The sequence below is a fragment of the Cydia amplana genome, chromosome 5 (assembly GCF_948474715.1).
Source record: "Cydia amplana chromosome 5, ilCydAmpl1.1, whole genome shotgun sequence".
Lineage (NCBI taxonomy): Eukaryota > Metazoa > Arthropoda > Insecta > Lepidoptera > Tortricidae > Cydia > Cydia amplana.
Genome location: NC_086073.1, coordinates 18780051 through 18798216, shown reverse-complemented (window position 1 = coordinate 18798216; position 18166 = coordinate 18780051). Strand labels below are relative to the sequence as shown.

At 39.4% G+C, this 18166-nt stretch overlaps 3 protein-coding genes across 3 annotated transcripts in view; 1 reads left to right on the top strand and 2 right to left on the bottom strand.

Moving 5' to 3' along the window:
- Nucleotides 1-10310, bottom strand: part of LOC134648311 (SUN domain-containing ossification factor) — an 80180-nt gene extending 69870 nt beyond the window's left edge. Inside the window, exons 1-2 of the mRNA XM_063502803.1 lie at nt 10011-10310; nt 9720-9932 (exon numbers count right to left, since the gene is read on the bottom strand). Of these exons, the coding sequence (XP_063358873.1) occupies nt 9720-9932; nt 10011-10069 (272 nt within the window). The 5' untranslated portion in view covers nt 10070-10310. The remainder of the gene's footprint in view (nt 1-9719; nt 9933-10010) is intronic.
- A 446-nt stretch (nt 10311-10756) lies between these two features.
- On the top strand, nt 10757-11636 carry LOC134648524 (oligosaccharyltransferase complex subunit ostc-A). The gene is made up of 2 exons (XM_063503045.1): nt 10757-10938; nt 11248-11636. The coding sequence occupies exons 1-2, from the start codon at nt 10800-10802 to the stop codon at nt 11556-11558; spliced, it is 450 nt and encodes a 149-aa protein (XP_063359115.1). The 5' UTR covers nt 10757-10799; the 3' UTR covers nt 11559-11636.
- A 2968-nt stretch (nt 11637-14604) lies between these two features.
- On the bottom strand, nt 14605-17634 carry LOC134648522 (calcium and integrin-binding protein 1-like). Its single transcript, XM_063503044.1, has 5 exons — nt 17504-17634; nt 17275-17309; nt 16372-16619; nt 15282-15483; nt 14605-14716 (listed from the first exon to the last, which is right to left on the bottom strand). The coding sequence occupies exons 1-5, from the start codon at nt 17552-17554 to the stop codon at nt 14695-14697; spliced, it is 558 nt and encodes a 185-aa protein (XP_063359114.1). The 5' UTR covers nt 17555-17634; the 3' UTR covers nt 14605-14694.
- Nucleotides 17635-18166: the final 532 nt, after the last annotated feature.

Below are 18166 nucleotides of genomic sequence, written 5' to 3'. Positions count from 1 at the left end.
CAGGTTTGGTGCAACATAGACACACGCCGTTTTGGTCATCCGACTTGTCTTGATGAGCACTTGGGAGAGCAGTACCCAAGACAGAGCTGATGCTGAACAGCTGGCTGTACCTAGTGGAACTCAGGTTTGGTGCAACATAGAAACACGTCGTTTTGGTCATCCGACTCGTCTTGATGAGCACTTGAGAGACCGTACCCAAGATAGAGCTGATGCTGAACTCTGGCTATACCTAGTGGAACTCAGGTTTGGTGCAACATAGACACATGCCGTTTTAGTCATCCGACTCCTCTTGATGAGCACTTGGAAGAGCAGTACCCAAGATAGAGCTGATGCTGAACCCTGGCTGTACCTAGTGGAACTCAGGTTTGGTGCAACATAGACACACGTCGTTTTGGTCATCCGACTTGTCTTGATGAGCATTTGGGAGAGCAGTACCCAAGATAGAGCTGATGCTGAACCCTGGCAGTACCTAATGGACCTCAGGTTTGGTGCAACATAGACAAACGCCGTTTTGGTCATCCGACTCGTCTTGATGAGCACTTGGGAGAGCAGTACCCAAGATAGAGCTGATGCTGAACCCTGGCTATACCTAGTGGAACTCAGGTTTGGTGCAACATAGGCTCACGCTATTTAGGTCATCCGTCACATCTTGAACCTGCAAGTACTGCCAGGCTTCAGCATCAGCTCTATCTTGGGTACTGCTCTCCCAAGTGCTCGTCAAGATGTGACGGATGACCAAAACGGCGTTTGTCTATTTTGCACCAAACCTGAGTTCCATTAGGTACTGCCAGAGTTCAGCATCAGCTCTATCTTGGGTACTGCTCTCCCAAGTGCTCATCAAGACGAGTAGGATGACCAAAACGGCGTGTGTCTATGTTGCATCAAACCTGAGTTCCACTAGGTACCGCCAGGGTTCAGCATCAGCTCTATCTTGGGTACTGCTCTCCCAAGTGCTCATCAAGACGAGTCGGATGACCAAAACGGCGTTTGTCTATGTTGCACCAGAACTGAGTTCCATTAGGTACTGCCAGGGTTTAGCATCAGCTCTATCTTGGGCACTGCTCTCTCAAGTGCTCATCAAGACGAGTAGGATGACCAAAACGGCGTGTGTCTATGTTGCATCAAACCTGAGTTCCACTAGGTACCGCCAGGGTTCAGCATCAGCTCTATCTTGGGTACTGCTCTCTCAAGTGCTCATCAAGACGAGTCGGATGACCAAAACGGCGTTTGTCTATGTTGCACCAGACCTGAGTTCCATTAGGTACTGCCAGGGTTTAGCATCAGCTCTATCTTGGGCACTGCTCTCCCAAGTACTCATCAAGACGAGTCGGATGACCAAAACGGCGTTTGTCTATGTTGCACCAAACCTGAGTTCCATTAGGTACTGCCAGGGTTCAGCATCAGCTCTATCTTGGGTACTGCTCTCCCAAGTGCTCATCAAGACGAGTCGGATGACCAAAACGGCGTTTGTCTATGTTGCACCAAACCTGAGGTCCATTAGGTACTGTCAGGGTTCAGCATCAGCTCTATCTTGGGTACTGCTCTCCCAAGTGCTCATCAAGACAAGTCGGATGACCAAAACGACGTGTGTCTATGTTGCACCAAACCTGAGTTCCACTAGGTACAGCCAGGGTTCAGCATCAGCTCTATCTTGGGTACGGTCTCTCAAGTGCTCATCAAGACGAGTCGGATGACCAAAACGACGTGTTTCTATGTTGCACCAAACCTGAGTTCCACTAGGTACAGCCAGCTGTTCAGCATCAGCTCTATCTTGGGTACTGCTCTCCCAAGTGCTCATCAAGACAAGTCGGATGACCAAAACGGCGTGTGTCTATGTTGCACCAAACCTGAGTTCCATTAGGTACTGCCAGGGTTCAGCATCAGCTCTATCTTGGGTACTGCTCTCCCAAGTGCTCATCAAGACGAGTCGGATGACCAAAACGGCGTGTGTCTATGTTGCACCAAACCTGAGTTCCACTAGGTACTGCCAGGGTTCAGCATCAGCTCTATCTTAGGTACTGCTCTCCCAAGTGCTCATCAAGACGAGTCGGATGACCAAAACGGCGTTTGTCTATGTTGCACCAAACCTGAGTTCCATTAGGTACTGCCAGGGTTCAGCATCAGCTCTATCTTGGGTACTGCTCTCCCAAGTGCTCATCAAGACGAGTCGGATGACCAAACCGGCGTTTGTCTATGTTGCACCAAACCTGAGTTCCATTAGGTACTGCCAGGGTTCAGCATCAGCTCTGTCTTGGGTACTGCTCTCCCAAGTGCTCATCAAGACGAGTCGGATGACCAAAACGGCGTTTGTCTATGTTGCACCAAACCTGAGGTCCATTAGGTACTGCCAGGGTTCAGCATCAGCTCTATCTTGGGTACTGCTCTCCCAAGTGCTCATCAAGACGAGTCGGATGACCAAAACGGCGTTTGTCTATGTTGCACCAAACCTGAGTTCCATTAGGTACTGCCAGGGTTCAGCATCAGCTCTATCTTGGGTACTGCTCTCCCAAGTGCTCATCAAGACGAGTCGGATGACTAAAACGGCGTTTGTCTATGTTGCACCAAACCTGAGTTCCATTAGGTACTGCCAGGGTTCAGCATCAGCTCTATCTTGGGTACTGCTCTCCCAAGCGCTCATCAAGACGAGTCGGATGACCAAAACGGCGTGTGTCTATGTTGCACCAAACCTGAGTTCCACTAGGTACAGCCAAGGTTCAGCATCAGCTCCATCTTGGGTACTGCTCTCCCAAGTGCTCATTGTGACGAGTCGAATAGCCTAAACGGCGTGTGTCTATGTTGCACCAAACCTGAGTTCCAGTAGGTACCTACTGCCAGGTTTCCGGGTCATTTTGTTGTCTCATTTTAAAATATCACGACCTGATAATTCACTGAAGCTTGTATTCATATGCTTATTTTTAATTTTAATACCTAGCTCCAAGTTTCTAAGCAATAGTAACATTAATTATTAGTTTATGAAAAAATTGATTTAATTGCATTAAACGTTAATTTAGATTGACAATCAATGTAATTAAACGTCTCAAAATTCAATTCTAATTAACTTAATTTAAATTGATGCGTAATGCAATTGACTAATTGTGGATTTAATGGTTAATGGAAATGATTAATTGTTAATTAGAATTACACATTACGGCCAACACTGATCACAGGGGATTTTGGTCAAAATACGATATACGATATGAGTCATACGTAAAAACGTATCCAAATATTTTGCCTCACAATCTACGAAGATATCGGCCAATGGACCGTGGTATGGACACGATTGTATCACAAAGTTGTTTAGTTACAAAATGAACGTTGACGCTTTAACATAAAGTTCACTTCGAGGTTTTCTCAAGACTTCAAGAGACTACTGAGTTCTTCAAAAAAAGAGGCAGGTTTCTAAGGGAATCGCGGTTGTCCCACGCCTGGACCTAGAATCGCACCTTCGCAAGCGTCCATAGGCATGCTTCGGTAAACGGGCTGTATATAAGTATAGCTTACTTGTTGTCACCGATGTATTATAAAAAAACCGGCCAAGTGCGAGTCGGACTCGCGCACGGAGGGTTCCGCACCATCAACAAAAAATAGAGCAAAAAAATCGTGTTTGTTGTATGGGAGCCCCCTTAAATATTTATTTTATTTTATTCTTAGTAATTGTTGTTATAGCGGGAACAGAGATACATCATTTGTGAAAATTTCAACTGTCTATCTATCGCGGTTCATGAGATACAGCCTGGTGACAGACGGACGGACGGACGGACGGACAGCGAAGTCTTAGTAATAGGGTCCCGTTTTTTACCCTTTGGGTACGGAACCCTAAAAAGTAGTCTATTAGTGTCTATTAAAAGTTCTCATTTTAGCCAACTCAATCGAAAATCATCGCATTTAATTCCCAAGCCACGAATTTCGCGCATACCCAATTACCCGATATACCAAATAACAAATAACAGCGCTTTCCAAATGCTCATAAAGGCTTCGTCACACAGGCGCGTTTTCCGGGCGGGGCGTGATAATTGTGTGCTGAATAACGATTTCTCGACACTTCGGCAATTTAATTCAAGAGAATACCTACAGGTCGGTACAACCGACAACCGATTCATATCAAAACAAACGCACAATGGATAGATGTGCAAATAGTGCGCAATAGAGGTGTTATCTAAGTTATCTTATATCAGCAGTATCACAACTCGTGGGGGTTGGTACTTTGCTGACATTGTATATCGAAGATGCGCTCATGTATCGGATAGTAGATAAAGTTGTAGATTAAATATATTGTAACAGTAAAGTAAGGGCATTCCACTAAAAGATCTACAATGTCAAGGACGTGACGCGTATGGCAGTTACCTAATTAACCTGATTTACTAATCTGATTATACACTAGAAAATAAACGAAAATTTAGGGCGGAAAGGCGGCCAAAACTGCTACAACGTCCGCCCTGTTTATTGCCTATAAAACATGGGAAACGTGAATTTTATATTCGAAGTTGGCAATTATGGCTAGATGCCAAACGGCATCGTCTGACAAACAACCTACTAGCCTAGTCTAGACAGCTAACCAACTTAATAGACTAGTAACATGGCAAATCATTGTGTCACACGGGCCCGCCCCTGAACAGCCACTAGCCAACTATGTAGTTACGATCCCATATTAAAACGACAAGCTGAAATAACATGAAACATTCACGTTATACGTAAACATGTGTTTGTGTCTGGTACTAGTTAGTATTCGTTACAAAAAAATTGCTCATAAAGATAATGGAGCGAGTACAAGTTTTGTATGTAAATTTTGTATTGGCTCTTATTTGTTTGTGTTACAATTTCTAGCAATCAAAATTAGTATCAGACATAGATATATGTTACTTAATATGTTCATGACAACTTTTATGTTATTTCAGAATATCATTTTTAAAATAAGAGTCGCAATACTACATATTCAAAAGGAATTAGTCTCAATAAGTCCACTTAATATACAATTACGACTATGTCGCACTAACAAAACTGCGTACCCGTACTGATTTAGTCTCGCATGTTTCACTAATGAAAGCGACAAGGTAACAAAACGCACTAGGTCAACGCAAATCAGTCATAAGATCACATGGCTGGCTCGTCAAAACGATACGCGTGATGACGTCAAATGACGCCCACCGAATAACTGGATGGATAGGTGGGTTGAATAACATTCGATTTTTGAAGACAGTTAAAATACCTGTTGCTAGGTAAATTGAACCGATGGCGTGGCGCCAAACACGTGATATCACATTTTTGAAATCTAAGATATCGAGACATGGGCCCAGAATAAGTAATAGTACCTACTACAGTAAAGGACACTTTCTAGAAAACCGAAGTTTGACAGCGAGGGTCGAATCATGATATCTCTTTCTAACTTATGGCACTATCCCTTTCGGCTATTTAGGATTGTCAAAATCCAAGTCATTATCTTATCTGTGGTCGTGCACGCAAAGGGACGTCTAGTTGTGTCAACCCTAATAATTGCTCGGAGCAATGCTGAGCCGAACGGAGCCGAATTTGCCCGAAGTCACAGAATAAAATATAATAGTATTAAGTACAGAAGACTCACTCTCTAACAAAACGCGTCTGTTACGATCAGCACAGATATGGCCGCTAGGTGGCGACAGCGCCACGCGCGGCTTATGGCTTTCCCCATAATTGGGGTGGAACGGATGTACTTTTAGCTACCTGTAGCAAAGCGACGAAATCGCGGAGTGAGACACGCCTGCCGAAGTCAGGGGCCACTGACATGGGGGGTAAAGCAGCGAGTTACATAGGTAAGAAATGTCCGGCTATCCCGCCTCCGCCTGGCCCGGTAAAAGAGGAAAACCTTGGTGGTTTGATGTTGCGAGGGATTAATGGTGCCAATGGTGTTACAAAATCATAAAAGAGGAAGCCGGTGAACATGCGGAATGGAGAGGAGAAAGACGGAGGATTAGAAGCCGCACCGAGGACTCAATCGGGATAACGATGAGAGTGCTGAGACAGGATTGTAAGATGAGACGGTCTTAAGGCTTGTGCACATTGGTTGCATGTGCGTGGACGTGCATGTGCGCGTTGTAATATACAGATCCTTATGAAAGGCGGCACACTATAATGTCACTTTTCAAAGGAGCAGCAGAGCTTAGAAAAGAGTAGATGTCTCTTTCACTCGACATTATTCTTCTCTGAGATTTCGAATTGACGTAGGAGAGTGTAAGAGTCAAAGCGAGAAACGAACACATGCGACCTATACCACTACCACCAGTTTGACACTGACATAAACGCCATCGAGAACGCAATTTACTTTCTATGCGTCTCGCTCGTACTCGCATATTAGGGCAAGCGAGATGTATAGAAAGTAAATTACGTTCTCGAAAGCGTTTATGTCAGTTTTGACACTGTCAATGACTCATGGTATGGGCTCTAGACTTTTGATAAGAGCTCATTTAGACGGCGCGCGAACTCGCCTGCTATTTTAGTTACATTGCGGACCATTGAGGTTACATCAATTCAGCCGACCGATCAAATTACGCAATGTAATGAAACTGAGCGTTTTCCAAAAAAAGTGTACATTTCATTCATGTCTTCAAAATATTGACTTCTTGGGCTCATTTTACTCAGAATCATTTGTACATTCACGCCTCATACATAAAAAAAATATTTTGAAGACATGAATGAAATGTACACTTTTTTTGGAAAACGCTCATCTGGCATGCAAGTTCTCGCACCGTCTAAATGAGCCCTATACGGCTTCCATCAGTTTGGCACTGACATAAACGCCGTCGAGAACGTAATTTACTTTCTATACATCTCGCTCGTACCACTCGTACTCGCATATTAGTGCAAACGAGATATATAGAAAGTAAATTACGTTCTCGATAGCGTTTATGTCAGTGCCAAACTGATGGTATCCGTACTTGACTGTATGCGATGCGATTGTCATTTGTTACCTATTCGGTATCGCTATTTTCGCAACTCACGGGATGTCCGTTCGACCATTGAATTTGTTGACGATAGTGATTAGAACTGACTATAAATAGGTATCACTATAATTCACTATTCACTACATAGTATAAAACAGAGTCGCTTCCCGCTGTCTGTCTGTCCCTATGTATGTATGCTTAGATCTTTAAAACTACGCAACGGATTTTGATGCGGTTTTTTTAATAGATAGAGTGATTCAAGAGGAAGGTTTATGTATAATTTGTTAACCCGTGCAAAGCCGGGGCGGTTAGCTAGTATTATATAATGGAGTTGACGTCTGACAGGTTTTGCAACCATTGTGAAAATGCGCTCGGGTTTCGGTCAGTTCAAGGTCCTGCGGGCTCAGCACGGTTCCATTTTTATCCACTATCACTAAGCCCGTCACTTTCGCACTTACATACTTGTTAGAACGTGACAGGCATGGTGATAAATGATAAAAATGCGACCGTGCTACTAGGGCTGAGAACAATAAGTGTATAAATTATAAATATTCTAACAAACATTACGAATTTACATTCAATATACTTAGTAAAACATTTCTCGAAAAGCTTAATTTTTTTTAGGGGTGACATAGTCACTGTGTGACAAAACCCCTTTAAAAATTAAGATTTAAAAAAAAAAAGCTTTTTAAATGACCATTATGAGAATTCTCCTGAACATGACATTTGGTTCTGTCGTTCCTGATCTGCAATTACCTACTTAGGGTGGTATTCCACCTGTCGAATTTCTTGGTCCAACGTGTATTAGCGTCTCACATTTTACTTAATGAGAGAGCAACACGCAATGCACATTAGACCATGAAATTGAACAGGTGGAATACAAAGGATTTTCAATATTTAATTTCTTGGCATAATAATGCTTGAAACTTTATAGTCTGCACTCTGCTAATGTATCTGTTACTGAAAGTAGTGACATTTGACATAACAACAGTCAGTCCTAGTTTCGTCTATATTTTATGTGTTGTTTTGAGTGTGCATTGTTTGAAGACAAAGAAATTAATGATTAACTGAGGACATAGAGAAAAAAATACATAGAGTGCTCACTCCATACATCAGTTCAGACTATTAATTTCAGTGTCTACATCTAGCATCGAGTAGCGGAACTATCAGTACTGCTACTTGACAATAGATGTAGCACCGACCGGAAAGTCTTATCTCAACAGCATAAGACTTTCCGGTTGGTGGCTACATCTATTGTCAAGTAGCAGTACTGATAGTTCCGCTACTCGATGCTAGATGCTAATAGTCTTTTTGGTACTAAAACTGATGTATGGAGTGAGCACTCTATGTATTTTTTTCTCTATGCTGAGGATGAGGAATTGGTTTACACTCATGTATCAGATATAGAAAATACTACACAATGTACCTCAAGAATTCTAAACAAAAATAAATTTACCAATAATTCTTTCAAACATTGAAATTAAAGAATACATCTAATTGAGTAACGCTAGGTCATTCATATGGCCCTGAAACTGACACTAATTACCTGTCTTTCAACATTGCTTTGTTGAGAAACTATTTATATTACACTAGCTTTTGCCCGCGACTTCATCTGCGTGGAGTTAGTAATTTGGGTAGCTTATTTTTACCCAGTTTGCTTTTTAACAATTCCCCATACAAACTTCCACCGCCCTTTTCACCCCCCTAAAGGATGATTTTTGGGATAAAAACTAGTCCCTATGTCCTTCCCCGGGACTCAAACTATCTCCATACCAAATTTCAACTAAATCGGTTCAGCGGTTTAAGCGTAAAGAGGTAAAAGACAGACAGACAGACAGACACACATTTATAATATTAGTATGGATTACATATAATTAACATTTTTAAGGTGTTTGGATATTACTTAGGCTTCCTATTCTAACTATGCCTACACTTCATTATATTATTTGAGTGTTTCTTTTATTTTTTGCCATTTTTATAAATTGTGAAATTTTTTGCCACTTTTGTGTTATTTCTAGTCAGGATCGCGAGCGCTTTTCATCCTTATAGGAGAAAAAAGTGTCCTAAAATTTCCATACATTTTTCAAACTTTCCTTTTCGTTACCACCTTACAAAGTATATGGGTAAATTGTAACACAATAGGAAAAAAATTCTGGGACATTTTTTTACCCTATTAGGATCGAAAGTGCTCGTGATTCTGAGTAGAAATAACACAAAAGTGGCAAAAAAGGTCATAATAAATAAAAATGGCAAAAAATAAAAGAAACACTCATTTAACAAAACACTCCTTTTAACAAGGTAAAAAGATGGTAATAAACATTATTTTCATTAAGTAATACGTCATTAATATGCCAAGGTGGGCATTTCCTGTGTATCAATGAATCACTAGGTATAAACCATATTTATACAAATTCCACAGACGCATAATAATAGTAGTAGAGTATGAAGTTCAATGTTTGTGTTCAACGATGATTAAGCAAATCTATCAATATTTTTAAGTAGAACAAATGGGTGGTCTAAATTTTTGCATCATATTTCATTTATTGTACCTACTGCAATTTAATTAGTCATGTGCTTTGGAATTTAATTTTTTTTGTGTTAATTAATTAATTGCAATGTGTAATAAAACATGGCCATACATTTTGTATCAATAACATTTGTTACAAAAAGAAATCGTTTAAATTTATGAAGACACTTTATTCCTCAATTATATACAACTTATTTTTTGTTCACTGTAGGTTGATTTTTATGAACTACATTCCACTCTCACTTTCATAGCGACTGTAATTCAGAAAAAGCACTTACCCATCTGTTGTCACCGAATTCAGGGACAACGAATCAGCGATCAGCATCTCCAAGCTCTCAGCTGGGGGCTCATCCCTCGGCCCAGGGTCCGGAGCCTGGTCCTCCTCACTTACAGCACTGCGCTTCTGACTGACGTTGTGCAGCCCAGAGAGGTCCACGCTCCCTTCATCCCCCAGGTGGCCTTCCGACACCACCAGCATAAACAACGCGCAACTGAAAACAAAAAAGCCAAGGTAACAACGAAATTACATATTATGTTACGCAAGCACCGAAAATCAATCCAAAAATTACCTCGACAGCACTGAAATTGTCAGCAGCGACGTGTAAATAACACACAAGCCGCCCTTCATCTTAATATCAGTGAGAAATCCAGAGTCCAGTTCATTTTGTGCGAAATATTCTCACTTAGCCATCGCTACAAATTTTAACACTGTATTGCACTAACAGAAGTTCACACGAGACACGCACTTTTAATAATAGATTTCACACATTGTACGGATTTCAATAACAATATAAGGCCCAGCTGCCGCGGCAAGGTACGTTCCAACGAAATAAAATGGGGACGAACATTTGTTCAACCAATTTTACTGCAATCGAATAATTTTGACAGTTGCGTTTTTTTCTGAATACTTCATAGAAGTGTCAAATTTGGGAAATCAAATTTCTGTGATTGGTTGTTTTGTGAAAGAATTATCGACCGTATAAGCTGGTCCAATGAGAAACTGACATTTAATGCCATTGCCTCGTTCTGATTGGTCACAATATTCATAGCACTCCTTTACACGCACGTGATTTTGATAAATACGGGATACATAAGTAAAACAAAGAAAATTTCTTTTATTTAAATTATACCTGCATCTATAGCAAAAGATGATTCATTATTCATTTTCACAAAATTTATAATCCTACACAATAACAATGTTAATATTTAGCTACCTTTTTATTTATTTGCGTTTCATTCTACATCAAACTTCGCATCTACCATTGTGACGCGGTGCTGCGCGCCGTTGTCACTGTCAGCTACGTCAACGGTTGGAGTCTCCCTGGCTCGTTTTCGGTTTTTCGTCACAAACATTAGAAATGGAAAGCTTATTCGCAATACCGTTTTCGGTATTAGAAATCCCTAATATCAAAATTAAAAAGCCGTCATGGCTTCAGGCTCCATCGGCGATGACTACTTTCTCATTGGTGCTACTCTCATACTTTTTGGTGACTGGAGGTTAGCGGCGTCTTGTTTTCTATTTATTTTCCAATAAGACTATCTTACTGAGAGAAACTTGTGTTAAATCCCTATTCAATCTTTCGTCCATTAAGTTTTAGTTTAGTTACAGTCTTATTTTATTTAAAGTGCTTGCAATTTTGAAGAGTTTTGTAGCTCGAAGTGTCAGGTTAGGACGCTAGAAGCTTCTCATTAACTCAATTTATTATCTCTCTGGACGAAACTACTAAATTATCTAACGACTTGTTTATTTGTAAAGTTCAAAAAACCCTTAAATTATTATAGTAAAGACATTTATTTATATTTCAGGTATAATCTATGATGTGATAGTGGAACCGCCTAGCGTCGGCTCAACGACCGACGAGCACGGCCACAGCCGCCCCGTGGCCTTCATGCCGAACAGAGTGAACGGCCAGTACATCATGGAAGGCCTAGCTTCCTCGTTCCTCTTCTCCATGGGGGGCCTAGGCTTCATCATCCTCGACCGGACACATAACCCGTCTACACCTAAACTGAACAGAATCCTACTCATCTCAGTAGCGTTCCTGTGTATCCTGGTCTCCTTCTTCACAACCTGGATCTTTATGAGAATGAAGCTCCCTGGATACCTTCAGAATTAGAAATAAGATCAACTTTTTACAAATGAAATCTTTTATATTTACTTAGTCTGTATTCTAAGTTGAATAAAATACTTTTTTTACTTATCAGCATTTTATATGCAAGGAACTAATCCTCAATTATGCAAAGTAAACGTCTAATTACTGCGTGCAGGTCAGGAGCTCGACGACTCAAATAAAAAAGCTTTGATTTAAAGTAAACTAATATAATATAATTACTAAGTGCTGGTTACAAAGGGTTCTTGCCAAAACGGTTAAATGTAGTGATTTGCAATATTTAATCAGTACAAAAGGTGGTTTAAATTTAGGTGCCTCTAATTGGCTGCGATACAAAGTATGTGGAGCGCTCCTATTGCTGCTTAAGAAAAAGCTTCCGAATACTAACCGAGCCCGACCGCCGCGTTTAGCTACTGCATTAGGAATACAGGTGTTGAGATTTTATACAAATATAAAGGTTGCGTTCGCAACACTGCTTTTGTATACAATATCAGTCCCGGTTGTCAATGTTACCATACATATTCAGCCTGCCTGCATATTGTTGCCTGCCACTTAGCAGTTAATTTTAAAACCTGCCATTCCAATGTTTTATGATACAAAACTGACTAATAAAATATGCGGTGGGGAACAGTATGCTGATAAATAGCAAATTATTTTTAATGTTGTGTTCAGTTATTTATATATTACACAAGAGTATACCATTATGTTTATATGTTGGTTACACATGACTTATTTTTTTTATTTGTAAATGCTTTCCACTTTTGATTGGGCTTAATTTAAAAAAGAATTGGAGAAAATGGTTTTTTCCCAAATAAGTCAACAAAGATGTTTATAATAATATTATAATATAATATAGCCATTTATTCCGAACGATATCAAGTTACAATTGAATATACAAATGTTTTTATTTTTTATAATATATCTCTTAGTTCGGTGTGCCGTAAGGCATAGGCCTCCTCCAACTGTCTCCATTGGGATCTGTCTGCAGCAACCCTCATCCAGTATGGCCCCAGAGTCAGACGGATGTCGTCTTTCCATCTTGTGAATGGATGTGCTTGCTTTCTAGTACAGCCTCTGGGGTACCATAGAGTAATCTGTTTGCTCCATTTTTCTATTGGGCAGCGTAGCATGTGGCCTGTCCATCCCCACTTTAGATGGTCAATGCGAGCAAGTATGTCGGTAATCTTTGTTTTATTTCTTATTTCTGAGTTTCTGATCTTATCTGATAGTTTGATCCCTAACATACTACGCTCCATTGCCCTTTGACACCTTGCAAGTGTCTCGCGATGGTTTTCGGTAAGAGACCAGGTCTCACAGCCATACGTTAGGCAAGGTAGAACGCAGGTGTTGAATGTTTTCTTTTTGATGTTGACGCTTAAATCTTTGCTCTTCATAATTTCTTTAAGTGACCAATACTTTTTCCACCCGCTGGCTATTCTTTTATTTATTTCCTTGATGTTAAAGATGTTACTTCACAGCTTATATACTTAATAATGATCAGATAATTCTATCCTATCTATCATAGGATTCATAGGTAGGGACTAGGGCTTGCAATTCGAATATTCGAATTTGTCGAATATTCGACCTGTTTTGATATTCGAATATTCGGCCGCTCAGGTTTCGAATATTCGAATATTTTTTATTACTATAAAAAAATCTATGTAATCCGCTGTAGTTACAGTTTCTGTGTGTTTTACGGGTATTTACAGTGAATGAGGAACGGTAGGTATCCAAATACGAAGGAAATAATATTTTTACTGTATTCCTCTCGATAGACTTCGTGAATACAGTGAAACCTAACTCAATTTAAAAGAAAATGAAATAAAAAGTATGTTATTTTTACGGTGCGTAAGTTTTAAGTTAAAGGGTCATTCTGTTTATTCAGTACAAGCGTACGTTAAGCGAATTTTTGAAGTATAAACCTTGCCACTTATTGCAATTCTCAAATTTAATCATACCAAACCTGCCCAACTTGGTAATCTAACCATGCACCTTTAGCTGACGAATAATCCACCCAGTACTCAACTAACTTTTTCCCTTAAATATTCCAATATTATATAATTAGCCGACCATTAGGAATAATAACTTGCCAAAACAAATAAAGTTAATACAGATTCAAAATACAATGAAATTAAAGGCCTTTTTACAGGCCTCTGAGTGATTACAAGTTAATTTAAATCGGAAAATAATTACCTACTAAAAAAAATATCTTACATACTAGGTGTTTGGATGGTTAAAGTTATATTATTTCACGCAACGACGCATTTATAATAAGTTTTGTCTAGAAATATTGAATACGTCTAATTTTGGCGTTTTACTTGTTTTTATAAATGTGGGCATCTTATAAATAGTAGGATGATAAAATCTAGTCAATTAAGTGGATTTCTGCCAAATATCCTTAGTTTTAGCAATATGTGAAAAAAGCTTTTGAATAAAACGATAATAAACCGATTTCTCGTTCCTTTTCTTATTTTTTATAATATTCGAATAATTATTCGAATATTCGAATACGTCGTCAGAAAAAGTCGAATATTCGAATATCTGAAAGTTTCGAATATTTGCAAGCCCTAGTAGGGACCACAGGTTCCATCATTCGACGCGACAAGTATAGTGTTTTTCTAAATGGGAAGAGATGTACTAAACTACATTTATTACTGTATAAACATGTATATTTGGCATTAGAAATAAAAATAACATTAATATAATTATAACTTTACATACATTGATTGCAGACCTAAAACTAGACATAATAATATCTTTTAATTTCGCACGTATATTACTTCTGAATTTTTTTATATGTTCATGATATATTTTATACCTTACCTGACTTACAATAATGCCTTATAAACTACCTATAAATAGTTTTGAGATTCAAACTGTCATGTAGACTGGTAGAGTCGGAATAGTATGTGTTATAATTATAATATAACATTCAATTAACTCACAACTTTGGAATAAATCAAAATATTTTGATTTGTGTGTTTTCAGTTCATCTATACTGTATGTTTTTTTACGCAATTAATTTTCTCAAATAGTTTCCTCGGATCCGCGCGATACGAGCGCTTATTTTACTATTCTTAAAGTAGGTGATAATAGTTTAAGTTGACAACATTTTTGGAAGACATTTTTCGATGCTGTTTCGTTACAGTCGTATCCGGAACGTTCTGCAAAAAAAAAACAATTTATTATCAATTATAACCGATACATTTCATGATGAATCTCCGATAGGCGTGGCTCTTGGAATCGGAAAAGGGTTTTCACCAACCTTTATTATTTTTGACAAATCTATCCAGAAGCTTACATACAGATGTAGTGCATAATTATTTTCCATCGTACTTTCTCGAAAATGTTCGTATTTGTCATGCTACTTCAGTCAACCCCCTCTTTCTGAAGCAACCTAACGAACCTATCCTATTTTTTTTATAAAAAAAATAATCACCATTTAATATAGTAATAAGAATCAAAACAATCATTACATAGGCAAAGGGGTAGGTAATACATAGCGTCGGGGATAGTGCAATACCGCGTAACTGACAAAGTCGATAAAGTTCTAAATTCAAACAATGAAACAAAGAAATTGGTCCTTACTGCATTTGCTAGTTACGCGGTATTGCACTATCCCCGACGATAGGTAGGGTAGAAAAGGGGTTTCAAACGATGTGTGGAAGGGCGGCACCGTCTATCTATTAGTTTAGCGTGACTAGGTAGTATTGGTATAGGTATACTCACTGCGTAAAATCCGAGCTCTTATCAATAATATGCTCAAACTCGGCAAAGCTGAGCGCGCCATCGTCATCCAAGTCGGCTTCTTCCAGAACGTTCTGCACCAGCTGCTGCAGCTCCGAGTCGGTCAGCTGTAGCTCGGGGCCGCAGAGCCGCTCGATTACTTCGCGAAGGTCGGAGACGCCGATCATGTCGTCGCCGTCGAAATCTAGAACGTTATAGAACGATTTAGAAAAAGGGCTTTTGTCCAATAGTAATTAATTCATCGGATAAATTTATCTTCATGGTCCAGGGTTCGAATCCCCGACGATGGCGGCGGTCAGTGCCACTGGGCGAGCGGGACAGCAATGTAATTATGCGCGTGCGATACAGATAGGAATAGGCGGGACAATGTACGAAGTCTTCGTGCTTAGCGTCCGTACTTTACCAATGAGTTATTCCGAACTGTATGGCATGTCATTTGATAAATTTAAGAGCCCATCAACGTGCACACTAGCGCCACTGCTAAATAATCGTGATTATTTAAATTTAACGAAAGATATTTAAAAAAAGTACCTTTTGAATACATCAAACTAGTTTCTATGTTGCTGGATTCGTCAATCGTCAAAATGAAAACGGCCGTTTTAACTTTGGACGCATAGATTGACGAATTCAGAAACATAGAAACTAGTTTGATGTATTCAAAAGGTACTTTAATACAAGATACAGTACGTAGCGAGCGGCAGCGGCCCCCTTTTTTAATGTATTTCGTAAAATTTAAATAATCGCGATTATTTAGCAGTGGCTCCGGTGAAGAAAAACATCGTAAGGAAACCTGCGTGGATGTAAGAAATTGGAAGGTATGTGAAGTCTCAAATCCTCTTTGGTCCAGTGTGGGGGTCTAATGGACTATAGCTCAATTCCTCAGCAGAAAGATTTTTAGAGGCAGGATTATTATTTATTTATAATAGGTATATTATTTGAATAATGGGGGCGTCAATTCCAGTCAAGCCAAATATCACCAAATGTCACGAAAATGTTTGCTGGTAAAAAATATGTAAAAACTTTATGTTAAATTAAAATATGAAATGCTTGAAATTGAAAAATATAAATTTACCAAAAATCCTAAAAGCATGCTCAGCCTTCACCGCTTTCGGAGCATTATCACTGAACACCGACATCATATCCAAGAAGTCCTCAAAAGTGCAGTCTCCATCGCTGCTCGAGCTGAACACTTTGCAGATCCGGTCTCGGAACGGGTTGACTCGGAGCTCTGGGTACTGGAGTATCTTGGCCATCGGGAGCTTGGCGTTCTTGTTGTGGCCAACCTTCTCCGGAGCCAGGGCTTTGAACCGAGTGTGGGCACTGAAATGGAATTCTGCACTTATTGCAAAAACTTAAATATAAATACAAACTAAAAATATAAAAAATAAATACTTACTAAAATCCGTCCTGGGCTGTCCCTGACGCAAAGGTGCCCATCACGTTCGCTGCGTTGCCGCGTTGTATTGCGATGGACAGCCTTTGCATCAGGAAGAACCCGGAGCCGGGGTCAAGGCCCCTTTCACTCAGGCGTTTAAGTTTTTGCAATAAATGTTCATTCTGCACTTTTCAATATTTCTTTTTTTAGTTTTGTTTTCTAGAAATTGATAATTGTTTTGTTCAAAGGCTGCCCTTTAGATGAATTTATAAGGTTTTAACTTGTGTTTTGTTAAACAATATCTTGCATGTCACATGTAAGTTTATATTGTAAATATAAAAAAAGACTTGCAACTTTATGTTTTCAATGCTTGATGGTGCATTGCTGTTTTTCAATGTTTATGCTAAATATACCAAGTATTATAATAAACAGGAGCAGACAAATGAAAGCCCATAGCAAAGCGCCATAATCAAACAAAAGGAAATCCTAGTTAATTTCCAATAAGCATTATTGCACATTGCATCCACAAGTCAACAAATGATGTGCCTTTTGTTTGAGAACGTCACAAATGTAGAATCGTACGTGTGGATTTATACTTACTATAACACTTCCTTCTTCGTAAAGTAAGTGAGGTCCTAAAACAAATTCAATTTTAAAGATGTCAATACAATCTTTATTTGCCATGAGTCAATGTTATTTATTATCACGTCGTGAATTTTTAGATAGTTTATTTCATCTAGGTCAAAGAACTTTTAATTAAGGAAAACACTTTACATTTCTGATTCATACAATTGACCCAAATACAAACCTAAGATGGTCTCAACATTACCTCGTAATCTTGAAGCTCCTCCTCAGTGAATTGGCTCTTGCCCTGGCCCATTTTGGATGAGGAAGGAAATCCACGAGTTTCTGGATAATTATGTATGTAAACAGTTAATTTAGCGATGAATAGTTGTACCCTCTAGCCTAGCAGTATATAAACAAACTATTCATCATATTCATAATCCAAACCAATGATGGAAGCGATCGGGTGCGGTGCAGCGCGATCGCGATTTGTGTCAGTTCTGACAGTGACACTGACACATGGTTAATGTTGCTGTTGTAAAAAATATTTTTATATCAATTTTACATGGATGGTAGAATCCTATAGATAAGCTATACGCGTGCGTCCGTGAGGGACAGGACATACGAACATACGCAATGCGACAAAATGATTGATCGAGTTATTTGTTGCCCGTTCCCACCATAAACCATACTAAATTTATGGTGGGGAATTAAAAAAAAGTAAGACTGTGACAAGGGCAAACAATATGCTATTCCTACTGAAAGGTACAGACCAGAACTAGACTTCTATCCCGTTCTGTCAGTTTCCTCCACCACTCCATCCATACTAAATGTACGGCGGACGTTTCTTAAATCCGTAGTTTAGTTCGAGCGTGCGTTAGAGTTAGACCAAGAAAATTCTGCAGCGATTTTGATAGCCCACGCAGTG